At 39.9% G+C, this 13,818-nt stretch overlaps 1 protein-coding gene across 1 annotated transcript in view; it reads right to left on the reverse strand.

Moving 5' to 3' along the window:
* gabrb3 (gamma-aminobutyric acid type A receptor subunit beta3) overlaps nt 1–2,477 on the reverse strand; it is a 48,159-nt gene extending 45,682 nt beyond the window's left edge. Inside the window, exon 1 of the mRNA XM_053431413.1 lies at nt 2,383–2,477. Coding sequence (XP_053287388.1) covers nt 2,383–2,477 — 95 coding nt within the window. The remainder of the gene's footprint in view (nt 1–2,382) is intronic.
* Between the last annotated feature and the right edge of the window lie 11,341 nt (nt 2,478–13,818).

The raw sequence follows: 13,818 nt of genomic DNA on the forward strand, positions 1-13,818 counted from the left end.
GTATCTGCCGGAGTTCAGAGGTGGAGCCCGCAGCTGTAAACTAACATGACTATAAATGTAAAATTTCATTCACATAACATGTTATTTGTCAAACTCATCTTTTCCTCAGAGGAAGCAACAACAAAAGCTCACAGCGAACATGAACATAATGAACTGAACATGCACCGAGGCTGGAGGGCATTAACTTGGATTTTATTACTTGTTGCCACTGCCGTCTAAACGTGTGTGGGAACACATAGTCAGTGTGTGTGTGTTTGTTTGTTTTTTGTACCTCAGGAGCAACTTCAGGGTGCTGCTCAAGAGCACTTTGACACACAAACACATGTAGAGGTGATATACGAAACCTGGAACTGAAACATCAACCTTACTTCTCCATCTACTGCCACCCATGTGGCTCCTATCTGTGAGGCAAAGTTAAAGAAATTATTAATGGTCCATATTTCAGTATGGGACCTATTTACACTGGATCTTTCTCTTTACATTAAATGTCCATACTATAACTATATATTACAACAATATGATTATTTTGCACAGAGCCACAACAAATATTGATGTATGAATATTTGTGGTCATGTGGTCATTTGTAATAGCTGCTGTACAGCCTTGTGCTCATTTCAGAATATCTAGATAATCTTAATAAAATGTATAGATTATCTTTATTATTAATGAATTGCTATTTTTTTGAGAAAAAAGTGAGATTGGTGCATCCTCATCATTTTTTTTTACTCGCATTTTGCACTTTTTAAAAGCCATAGGTCAGCTGTTGGCTAGGGTATTAATGAAGATGTATTAATCTGCACCACTTAACATACATGCATCCATTATCTATACCACTTATCCTTTGAGTGTCTCAGGGGGAGCAGGAGCCAATCCCAGCTGACATTGGGCGAGAGGTGGGGTACAACGTGTAAAGGTTGCCAGCGAGTCACAGGGCCAGCATGCAGAGACAAAAAACCATTCACCTATACTCATACCTACAGACAAATTACCAGTAAGAGTTTCCCCAGTCTACAAGTCTTTAGACTGTTGGAGGAAGCTGGCCTAACAGGAAAAAACTTATGCAAACACAGGGATTCTAACCAAGAGCAAAAGTGCTACCCACTGTGCCCCTGTGCCCCCCTTATCCGCTCATATCAAAAGATAAATTAAGAGATTAAAACACAAATTTAAACACATTTTTAACAGCAGGCTTTAGATAAATATTAGATTTTTTCTAATTTGTGTTAATCTGTCTGTGTTGTTTTGTCAGATGCTTATCCAGTGTCAGAGGTGGTCTACACGTGGACACAGGGAGCAGCCAAATCGGTGGTGGTGGGCGAGGAAGGGTCTCGGCTCAATCAGTACCATCTGATTGGTCAGACTGCAGGGACGGAGGACATCTATACCAGCAGAGGTACAGTGAAGTGAGACTGACTCACAAACAGTGGCTTTCGGCAGCTGCAGGGATGTTAAGTCCCTGTTTCCACCCCATTTTTCAGCTCTGTGTTATTACGGCGTGTGCCAACCAAAGATGTTGTGAGAAGAAAATGTTTTCAAATCAAGCGGGATAGAGACAATGAATGAATCACAAGGATTTCAGAATGCCTCCCACACATATCCAGCTGTCTCTGGGGCTGCCAAGAGAGGATAGTTGCTGGGGGGGTGGGCAAAAAAAAAAAAAATCACTTATCCATGGTCTGAGCCATTGGGTCTGTAGGGTTAATCCGTACGCAGGCCCATCAGTTGTGCTTTTACTGAGTGACGTCATAGCTCAGGGAGTGGCTGCTCCGGCGGAGACATGGATAGAAGGGGGGGGGGGCAAGCGGCATCTGCTTAATTCTGTTATGTAAAGAAGTATGATAATACATTTATGATGCGTGTTGGGATTGACTTTATTACATGGGAGGTGTTCATATAGCTGTACTTTATGCTGTGTTGCTTCATCCTGCCTGAGAAAGATGCTGTTGACACTGGATAATGTAACATTAACGGTTAAGTATTTCTACGCAGCGGGAGAATTCTGAGCTCATGCTGTTGAAACATCCCGACTCCAAACGCTTAACGACTTCAGATTACCACATAGGATGCTAACTCTCTCCCCACCCATCAGAGTTCAGACCAGTTAAAGAGGGTGACACACAGAGCCTGCACGGCCTTAATTAGCATTGCTAATCTGAGGTGCAAACCCTCTTTAACAAGCCAAGAATAGCTCTGCAAAGTGCTCACAGGGGGCGAGGCTGACCTTTGACCCCGCAGGTTAAAATAAAGAGGCTGAAACTACAGACACAGGAATTGAATTGATGATAGGCAAACCTTGTAATTTCATTACATTACACACATCAGCGCTTTCAGATCAAAATAGAAAGCGGCAAAGCTCAACAGATGGTTTCGATCTGTACTCACCAGTTGACCAACATCGCTGCATTGTTCTCTGCTATGAATGGCAGTTCCCCACAGGCACTCCCAAAACTGAGCAGTAAAATAATCCACAACCGCATTTTTTCACGCCTCAGAGATTTCCATCCACTTTGAAGCCCAGCAGGCGGTCAGATCAGAGTGGGGTTTGCCCGGTCGTGCCACCACAGTGCAGGGCTGCTGGATAGTAGTCCTTGGAGCAAAGGCGACACAGGTGTCCTTTTCATTAAGGACATGTTGCTGGTCGTCGCATCGCACAGACCATCCAAACTTTTTCTCCGGTCCCTCTCAACTCCCCTCCGCTTCAGTCATCTGTGCATCTGCTTGTAATCACCGCTTATCCAGGTCTGTTTTAGTGCTCGAGCTCAGGCAAGGCAAGGATGTATGTCCCCAATCAAGTGTGGCCTGGCCTGACAGAATGGGATGGACTGTCTGCTGCGCACACACATACACACAAACGCACACACACACACACACACACACGCATAGAAAGAGAGAGAGGCAGAGACAGAGGGTGGCCGAGAGAGAACTAGAGAGATATACAGGATGCAGATTGTGACAAGGGATTAGTGAGACAGAAAAATCCGATTTTGCCAGGAGAAAGCAGCAGTCATCTGTGGATTTTCTATAGTTTATCAGACTCAATGGCTCGACAGGATTTTTGAGAAAAAAAATCCTTCAAATGCAATCTTCAGTTGGTTAACAGGATATGATGATTTCTCCACCAACCTGTTTTTCCAAAATTTTGCTCACACTCTCATATTTGTAGTCTGGCATAGAGGTTGTCAAGTATAGTTTACACTTGCTACTATGTAAACAGCTGCTGACTAAAGTAGATAAAAACACACCCCAAAAACACTGAAGCCACATTGTTTTATAAAGGAAATGCTTGAAGAGAGACAAACCCTCTTTTAAAATTCTTAGAACCCCCCCCCCCCCCCCCCCCCCCGTTCATTAGATATTATTTTATCCAGTTTTACTCCCTGCTATTTTTGTCGAAATTCAGAATTTGGATGACACTGTCAGAAAAGTAAAAGGCACACACTCTGCTGTTTTTCGCAGGTCAATACACCGTGATGATGGCTCACTTTTACCTGAAGAGGAAGATCGGTTATTTTGTCATCCAGACCTACATGCCTTGCTTCATGACAGTCATCTTGTCCCAGGTTTCCTTTTGGCTCAACAGGGAGTCTGTTCCAGCACGGACTGTCTTTGGTGAGTTTGTAAACCACAGACACTTTATTAATATTTGTAACTTTTGTATTCATTGCCGGTAAATATCTCACTACCGTGAGCATCTCGGACTAAAATAAGCCACACCTTCCTATGGACAGAACTAAAGTCGAAGTACAGGTTAAATAAATTTTTCTCGAAGATGGTTTTCCATTGTAGGTCATAGAATTCTTAAGTGTTTTTCAGTTGGTTCGGCTTTTTTTAGTTATTTGATCGGAGTTAAACATTGTGATTGAAAACCGAGACCGACTTGCAATTGGTCAATTATCAGAGTGAATGTATTTGTGGGACCTTGTTAACATCCCCCAATCGCTACAATGCAGACTCTGACTACAAATGTGCAAGATGTCAGAGTTTGTAACCGGGATATTTTGGGCTGATTTGTGGATGATGGGAAAGAGTGTACACGTCCATCTTTTGTGCAGTCTATAGCATAGCCTATAGGCTGTTATTTTGGGGGGTTTCACAGCCCGGTAGTGGGCTTGGGACATGTGTGTTTACAGTATTTGTGTGTGTTTACAGGAGATTTCACAGCACAGAAAAAGAGAGTTTAAGTTAGGGTGTCCACCTATGGGTCATGTTACCATCTCTGAAATCGGACCTGGAGCTATCTTGCTATATAAACATTCGGAGGGCCCATGGTTTTACAAGGAAGGACTCACATTCACAGGAACGAGTACCCAGAGCTTAACCAAAAGAACAGAGAAGCTTAGTTCACAAAATACCATATCCTCTATATCTTTACATTGATAATAGCATCTGGTTACATTATTAAATGTATAAATCTCCTATGGAACATTTAAATTTTGCCCTGAAAAATATTTCAATAAAAATGAAAATGAAAGTAGAATGTGCCTTACTATAATTGGATCTGTTGGAACAACAGAATTGTGAGTCTAGTTAGAAAAACTGACCTAGTTTTCCTTCCCACCAGGTGTGACCACAGTGCTCACTATGACAACTCTCAGCATCAGTGCTCGTAACTCGCTGCCTAAAGTGGCTTATGCTACAGCCATGGACTGGTTCATCGCTGTCTGCTATGCCTTTGTCTTCTCTGCACTCATTGAATTTGCAACAGTCAACTACTTCACCAAGAGGAGCTGGGCCTGGGATGGAAAAAAAGCAATGGAAGCCCAACAACCCAAGGTATTTTCTATTCGTGTGTGTGTCAGTGAGTGAGTGAGTGAGTTAATGTGTGAGTTAAGGAGTGGTTCTCCTTTTAGAGACAATGGTCCCCAGCTAGTCGCTGACTCTATGTACTCTTCGGTGCTGCAGATACAGTACAGTTGTTTTACCAGAATTAAAAAGTAAAGTTGCTGCTAAATGCTTCACTGTGTTCACTAGCTGTTTACACACTTTGTTCTTTTGCAGTTTGGTACTTGGCAAGTACCTTATATTGGGTTTATCAGAGTTTTGCATGGTGCAATGGTTGGCACTGTCAGGGCTGTGGGCCAGGGCCTTGCTCTGTTTTGCTCTGCCTGTGCCTGCATGGATTTTCTCCAGGTACTGCGGCTCCCTTACACCATCTAAAGACATGCAGGTTAAGTTAACTGAGGACTCTTAATAGCCTGAAGGTTTTAATGTGAGCTTGAATGGTTGTTTGTCTCTATATGCCAGCCCTGCGATAGACTGTTGACCCATCCATAGTTTACCCCGCCTCTCCAACCCTGCTACTCTAAAAGGATAACATTACAGGTTACTGGTTGGTTGGTTCGACAGATGGAGAGGTTCTTCATTGAAAACAGCTGCCTGCTGCAGCTTAAATGAGGTTGAATAGAATGTAGAGACAGAACCACAACATTCAAGTTGCAGGCTGTAAAACTACAAAACAATGATCTAAAAAGCTAAACAGCTCCCATAAACTTATTGTGACAGTAGAGTTGGGTGAAAAGTCTGTGTGGGCTCATATAAGCAACTGCAATATTGAGCAGTGCAGCTTAAATTTGGAAAAACTGAAGAAACATTTATCATAATTGCAAAAGATGAAACCCTCTTCAAGAGCTGAGGTCCAGTGTCTGTGACAGGAAGCCCCACATTTACATCCTCAACCAGGAACATTATTGTATTTGTGATTCACCCAGCAGCTCATTCCCAACAACAGTCAACAACACACAAATTCACACATTCAGTAATAGAAATTTACATTTCTATTTCCAACATTGTTGTAACACAATCAGCTAACGACACAGCGACAGGCTCTGTTACTGTCTTCACTGTGTTACTTCCCGATAGTAAAAGAGTGGTGCGAGGCGACGAAAGGAGGAGGAGTGAAAACGTTTATGTAAAGTAAGAGATAAATTGGGCAGAGTGTAGAAGTTAAAAATGGTGGATCAATTAATACACTGCTCAGTGTGCCGATGTTGTGGCAGAATGCCAGTTCATTATTGCCCGAGCACATTGATCCCTACTTTCAAACACCACTGGCCAGCTCTTATTGTTATCTTAGTTTTTTCGTGTGTGTGCCAATGTTATTAATTTAATTCATTGGATGTGGAGCACTGCTTTTGTTCAGAGTTATGTGTACTTAAGCTAAATCAATGTTTTTTTTTCCTCTGCAGAAAAAAGACCCTTTGGCTCTGTCTAAAAAGCCAAACAACACATGCTCAGCCGGTGTGAATTATACCACCAACCTTACAAAGGACACATCTATCTCCACCATTTCAAATAGTACAGCTGTTCAGCTCAAACCCTCTGAAACCAAGGCCCCAGACCCCAAAAAGACTTACAACAGCGTGAGCAAGATTGACAAGATGTCCAGGATAGTATTCCCAGTCCTGTTTGGGACTTTCAACCTGGTGTACTGGGCCACGTACCTCAATAGAGAACCAGTAATCAAAGGGGCTATGTAAGCTCTGCAATGCCAGGCCTTGTATCATAGATGTGTTTTCTTAGGTCATTGGGTTACATGGCATGTCTGTTGCTTCAGGAAGATGTTGCCATGTTTGCCTTAGAATTGTACAGATAGGATACACAACTTTTCCTCACAATTTTTTGTTTATCTCATTGGGATCACAGTCACAGATTTAGGTTTTGTCAAATTCAGATACATTTTTAAGTTAAGCATTTGGCATAATATTTTTTCCTTGAGTCTACAGTAGATGATGGTAAACAAGGCCAAATGCTATGCAAAAACAAAATTTGTACTGTTACTCAAAACTGGCTTTTATCTTTGTAACTCTTACTTTGTACAAATGGGCTGGAGGAGGAATGCAAGTCCAGGAATGCAAGGCTAGGCCCAGGCACATGGAATTTGCTTCCTTGTTAAAAGCAGTTGAATAGCCATGATAAATGTGTTGCCTTCAGATTGTGATAACTCATTATGAATGCACTGAAATCTCCTGCAATTCATTTTTCAGAAGTTTTAAACTTTCATTATACTTGTCATGATAAAGTACAAATGCTTTTTGCTCACCTTTTGCTACTTCTCTGAATCTAGAATGGCTAGTTTTCAATTAATATTGTTTTTCTGTTTATGTAGAGATGGCCAGACTTCAAGCTAAAGGGATAATGGCAGCTTATGTTTCTATATTAAGAAATCATGTATGTACGTTTGGTTGTAGTTGAAGAAACATGTACTTGTATATATATGGCCTGCTTTTAGAAAAGCACCACTAAGCCAGTAAAGTTAGATTCAATGTTATGCGTATACAGCAACCCAGTTTTACTCTAGTCTAGTGTGTCATTGACTGGATGTTGAAAAAGAAGAGCAGACTAGCTTAAGCTTTAGCAATTTTGACAGAATATATGATGCTTTTTTAAACATTTTATTTTGTAGATAAGTTTGTTTCTATGAGCTTTTATGACAACTTGCAAATATTCTGGATACACAATGTTTTTGTCATAAGGAACTTATGTGGTTAAGAGATTGACCTGAGCTGAACAGGTTATCAGTCTAATCACAGACAAAAAGTCACAATGACAAGGTTGTTGAAATTTAAATGTTTATAATGTTAAACAATGTTAAGGTTGCTAAATTTAGGGTTTCAGGCCAAAGTGTAAGATCAAATATTGATATCAATTTATCAATGAAGACCACTCACAAGATTAGATTGACACTTGGAGAAATGTGCTTATTCAGTTCTTTCCAGGAGTGAGAGGAGAATATTGAAACCACTCATATGTCTGTGCTGTAAATCTGAAGCCATGGTCAGTAGCTGGTTAGCTTAGCTGAGTATAAAGACTTGAATAAAGGTTAGTCTATTGAAGGAGCCAATTTTCTAAATATACTGATTCGTTATTTCCTCAGAGATAAATAAGAAGAACGATAGTGTCATGTTGACGAACAATAAATATAACAATGCTTAGCTTATCATAAAGAAAAGAGGGAGTGGCCATCTCAGAAAAAAAGACTTGCACCACTGCTCAACATTTAACGCTAACATAGCATTAGCTTGAATGCTATCAAACAGTTATACTATATTTTGAACTTGTATTAAGCTAAGAAAAAACTACAGGTCACAAACACAACTTGTTTTTTTATTTTATTTCAGTTATTGTTTCAATTTAGGTCAGAATAAGTTGTGTTATTATTGACTTTTACCTTGGAGAGACGGTATCCTCCATCTTAAAGTCTTCATGCTGAGATAAGACAACTGCTTTTGACCCCTAGCTTTAGTGCACAGATGTGAGAGTGGTTAGTATAACTTTGCTTGAAACAAATTGAAACTCGTAATGTCGAGCGTTTTGCATGATTGTCAGAGCGATGGCTGCATGCACAACATACACTTGGGCAGAGTTGGCTTCGCTGTCTTCATAGTTCTCCGAGATTGACATTTTAAATCTCTTGTCTGTGTGGCTCTATGAACAACTGACATATGAGCATGATCTACTCATGTGACTTTATGCCTTCTCTGTGGCCTGCAACAATTCAATACATCTATGGCGCACACCAGTTGTATTGTATTATGATTATTACATTTAAGGGAATTTTAGTTAGAGGCTGTTGCAAAAATGCAAATATCTCAAGCAATAAATAATGCTCATATGAATAATGACTTTTTTTGAGGTAATATGTTCTCATTTGACCTTCATTTTATTGATGTCTTTTTATCCAGATTTGATCCTTTTGGCAATAGTCTTTTTCTATCTATGGTAACACTCTGATTCAATTGAGCCCTTCCCTCTTTGGAAGCACAGTTCTCTTTGACCATATTCTTTATTTTTTATTTTTTTAAATGTATCTCATCTTATTTAAATTGTGTCTTTTTATGTAAAAGGCTGTGCTGACCAATGGGTTTGATTGAAACCTTAACGCCTGTTTCTTTCTGAATTGTTATGCATACCGGATTCCAAATAAAGCTTTCGATGACTCCGTCTGTCGACTATCTATCCTGGCGGTTAGGATGAAATTTAGGCTGGGGAGGGTAACGTTGTAAACATTATGTCATAATAATTGTCACCAGTCAAGGATTTTACTTTTCTCTCCTGTGTGATGTCAGACAAATGCACATAGTATAATTCAGTAGATAGTGCATGGATCTAGAGTACAGGTCATATCTAGATACATTTATGCAGTGGATGTGATAAAACACTGGCTTAATCTTGCTTGATGGAACAACGGTCAGCGCGTGCTGTTTCTCCTTTGATTATACACATGCACATCCAGATCATGCTGCCTCTGCAGTTGGTGGACGGTTAAATCCATCTTGGGGGTCTCTGTGGCAGTAACATCTGGCTCACAGCTGTTTGTCAAGGATTTAGCTCCATTTAAGTTGCTTTTTCCATTCAGCATGTCCATACTCTACACCAAATTAAGCTGTCACTGATGGAACCAAATGACATCAATCATAGTATATAGCTTGAGAAGCAGAGATGGGCTACAGTATATACTGATGGAGAGGACATCCTCTCATCCTGCATCACAGCTCCATCAAGACATATTCCACGCTGTCCTCTTGCTTGTTGACCTTTAAACACACATTTTACACATGACACACTGATCCAGCCAAGAAAATCTGTTATTTATTATGACCGGTTGAAGCTATAAAAGACTAAATTAAAAGGTCCAGAATCTATGTATATGGATTAGTATATGCTCCGTTTTATGTTTTAAAAAAAAGCCACAACAAATCTGGACCAATCAGTTAGAGCTAAAATAACAAAACAAACAAAAAGGTAGAAACATTATACCCACAACAACGAAATGAAAAAAGAATCCGATGTTTGTCCTCCCTGAATGTGGATTTACCCCGATAGTTACCAGATTCTCCCCCACCACAATGTGGACAGGGGAGTGCACATTCCCAGTTAATTGACATTCTATTTATGGTTATGATTATTATTAATGATCGTAATGATGATAATAGTAATGGATTATTTACAAAATTATATGAAATAGCATTGGTTGCGACAAGTTGAGGATAAGTATTGTTTTTACTTATTGTTTACTATTATTTAGAACAACTATTACTGTAATGATCATTATAATAATTTTATCATAGTGGTCTGATTATTAACATAAATATTGCTACTACTATCATCATAATGCGATGAATAGTGTTTTAATATTATATATTCTTGGACCTCCCTCCCTGTCCTCTCCACCAAATTATTATAATAAAATCAAGACACTAAATGTATTATTGTTTTTTATATATGAGAACAGCCAAAAGAGAGAGAGGTGTGACGAGAAGATAAGGACTGCACAAATGACATTCCATACCAAAGTACTCAGTGTTACATTGGGTTTCTCCAGGAGCACATTTTGCCACTAGGACACACAAACACAGACTCACAAGGTGAAAACTTTACCATGGGAACTATCTATGAAATGTCTTCAAAACTGCTTAGTCAGCAGGGACGTGAGGACACTGGCTGTACCTTATGTTCAGACTTGTACTGCAGCTAATTTATCAGGGTAAAAGGTTTCTATAGCCTGTTCATGTAGTTCACTGATATAAATTGATTTCTGGATGCTGAGTGAACACTTCAGCTGCAGACTCAAGTTTGAATCAGCTTTTCCTCCCCAGTAGCACAGGGGACTTTATCTCTGTATTATGTCTTTATTTATACAGTATATATCCTTATTCTGTATTTAAGTGACCATATCTATGCACCGACCATACACACTAAGTTACTGCACTGCATCAAAGGAACAAACTCTTTCGTTGATTATATCTATGTATGGATTTTTGGAAGACACCCTCTCAGGAGTGTGTTTATTTTCATGGAACATCACATAATCCTCCTTGTGTCATTTGCAATTAAGGTCTACAGCATATCAAACAGAGTATTTTAAAACTAAAAAAATACTAAATAAAAAATGCAATATCAACAAAAGTGTCATAAAAAGGAAGTAAAGAAAGCCAAGACTATCCTGTTGATAGGCTTCCTTTTGATATCCCTCCTTGTCTTCGAAGGAGTTTGAAAGTCTACTATAGGAGCCCTGAGGAAAAAGCACGCTCATCTTCACTTCTTGTTTTTAACTTACAAACCTGGAAACCTCCTGTGAAGGAAAAGAGACCTGACTGAAAAACTCAAGTTCTCTGCTCACACTTTTACATCCAGGGCAACACTGCATAATGTGACATTATCTGTGTGACCTTTAACCGAATCAACACATTATTCTACTCCCTTGCCAATCAAATCTCACTGTGTAGGAAATGTGGCAAAAGTGTGTTTTTTTAATTTGGTGGTTGGATGATTGCTTATACAATGATCTTGTATATGTTCATAGGCTAAAATATTGATTAAATACGCAGAGTGCAGGTCTGAAAACTGTTAGCAGACCACTGATATAGACTACATGTAATGTATGGAAAAATAACAGCAGTTTAATCACTAGAAATTCTTTATAATCCACACACATGAACGGTTATAAAGCTAATTCCGTTTAATTTTATGAAAAACATTGATTTTAAAATCTTCACTGCAGATAAACCATGTAGAATGAGCACAACGTTTTTCTAACTTCAAGCTGCATCATAGACTCTGCACACAAGGTCCGCCACACAAAACAATACTGTATTTATATAGAATACAGTTTATGTAGAACTATTTGAGAAGGATTCACTAATGACTGAGAAATAAATCTGAAATAGCTCCAGAGCTTTTGCACAGACCAAGCTAATAGCTCATTCCAAACAGGCAGGTGCTGAACAGGTATCTTACAAATGTTAAGTTGTGTATGTAACTTAGATCCCCCCCCTCCCCCTGCGAAATTTCACAGAGTACCCTAAATGAAATAATTTTTATTTTCTAAATCATGCTGTGCTTTCCTTGGAACCCCACTTTTGTCCTATAGATGTTTGTTTGTTTTAATAATTATATATATTTCGATTAACTGTATTTAATAATTGTAATAATTTATGACAGAAAATTTAAAAACAAGTGTTCTTAATCCCTTCCTTTGAGTCTTTTTATTTGTAATTCTATTACAGTGGGTAGTTTATGAACCTCTAGTTAACAAAGCACGAAGGTCCCAGTTGATTCATGTAGATGATATATATATCCTGTCCAAGTTTGTTTGTGCTCCTCCCGCAGATTTGGTTCCCTCCCTATCGAGTTCAAGTCCTGATGATATCATCAGTCTTCACTATCTAGTTTCTGCTTTTCTCTTTTTAACCACCAGAGGACGACAGCAGTCAGCTGCAGCAGCACAGGACAGAATGGGTGTCAGGGGATCCCACTCTCTGTTGAGCCACATACTGAACCAGTCACCTATAGACATGCACAGACATGTGAGTCTCTGTATGGAGCTGTGGCTTTTGGTTTTGACATGAAGATCTGCTGTCGGACTCACTCTGATGCTGTAAAGACATGATTCACGTTGTTTGGTATCATCAGATCCAAATGAAACTATTTATATATGTGAACAGTCGATTCCCACCCTACAAGAATCCTCTGTGTTTGTCAGTGCGAGACGTCCAGGGGCAGACAAAGGCCGAAATAGCTGTTTTCTCTTTCTTTGTCTGTGCACCAGTGCGCCACTCAGGCTCTGCTAGAATTATACATCCATCTCAAATGATAAGTAAGAGGGGCCAGGATGTAGGTGCAATATTCTGTAAAGAAAAAAAACTCTCATTGCTCCTCTAGAGGGGCTGATTAAAGGAGCCACTTCACTTCTTAATACTGACTGAAGGTACCCTCGTATATATCATGTGGTCAATTGTGCTATTTCCTCTCGTGTTCAAGAGACGTTCTGCATTTGACTGTCCAAGGGTAGTGTGATTATTTATTTAATAGGGGCGGCCAATTAATTTCATTTGTCAGATAACACTGGTGACGGGATCGGGGCTATCCTGGTTATTCTGCCGACATGATCAGCGTTATCCTGATGATTTGATCACTGCTTATTCTGGTGACTTGATCTAGGTTTTGCTGGTTATCCTGGTTATTCTGGTGAGTTGATCAGAGATATTCTGGTGACATGATCGGGCTTATCCTGGTTATTCTTGTGACGTGATCAGGGTTTCTTGGTGATGTGATGAGGATTATTCTGGTGAAGTAATCTAGGTTTTGCTGGTTATCCTGGTTATTCTGTAGAAGTGATCAGGGTTATTCTGGTGAGATAATCACGGTTATCCAGTTGACATGATAAGGATTATCCTGTTGACGTGATCATAGTTATCCAGGTGACGTAATCTGGGTTATCCTGGTTATATTGGTGATGTGATCAGGGATGTCCTGGTTATCCTGGTTATCTGGTGAAGTGATCAGGGTTATCCAGGTGACGTGATCAGGGTTATCCTGGTGATGTGATCTAGGTTTTGCTGGTTATCGTGGTTATTCTGTAGAAGTGACCAGGGTTATTCTGGTGAGATAATCACTGTTATCGACCTGATGTGATAAGGGTTATCCTGGTTATCCAGGTGACGTGATCAGGATTATCCTGGAGACGTGATCAGGATTATCCTGGTGACGTGATCATCATTATCCAGGTGACGTGATCATCTTTATCTTGGTGACGGGATCATGGTAATCCAGGTGACTTAATCTGAGTTATCCTGGTTATACTGGTGATGTGATCAGGGTTATCCTGGTTATCCTGGTGACGTGATCAGGGTTATCCTGGATATCCCAGTCCTTGATCAGGGCAATCCTGGTGACGTGATCAGGGTTATCCTGATTATCCTGGTGACGTGATCAGGGTTATACTGGTTATTCTGTTGACGTGATCAGGGTTATCCTGGTTATCTGGTGACATGATCAGGGTTATCCTGGATATCCTGGTCCTTGATCAGGGTTATACTG

This window comes from Pleuronectes platessa, chromosome 9 (assembly GCF_947347685.1).
Source record: "Pleuronectes platessa chromosome 9, fPlePla1.1, whole genome shotgun sequence".
Lineage (NCBI taxonomy): Eukaryota > Metazoa > Chordata > Actinopteri > Pleuronectiformes > Pleuronectidae > Pleuronectes > Pleuronectes platessa.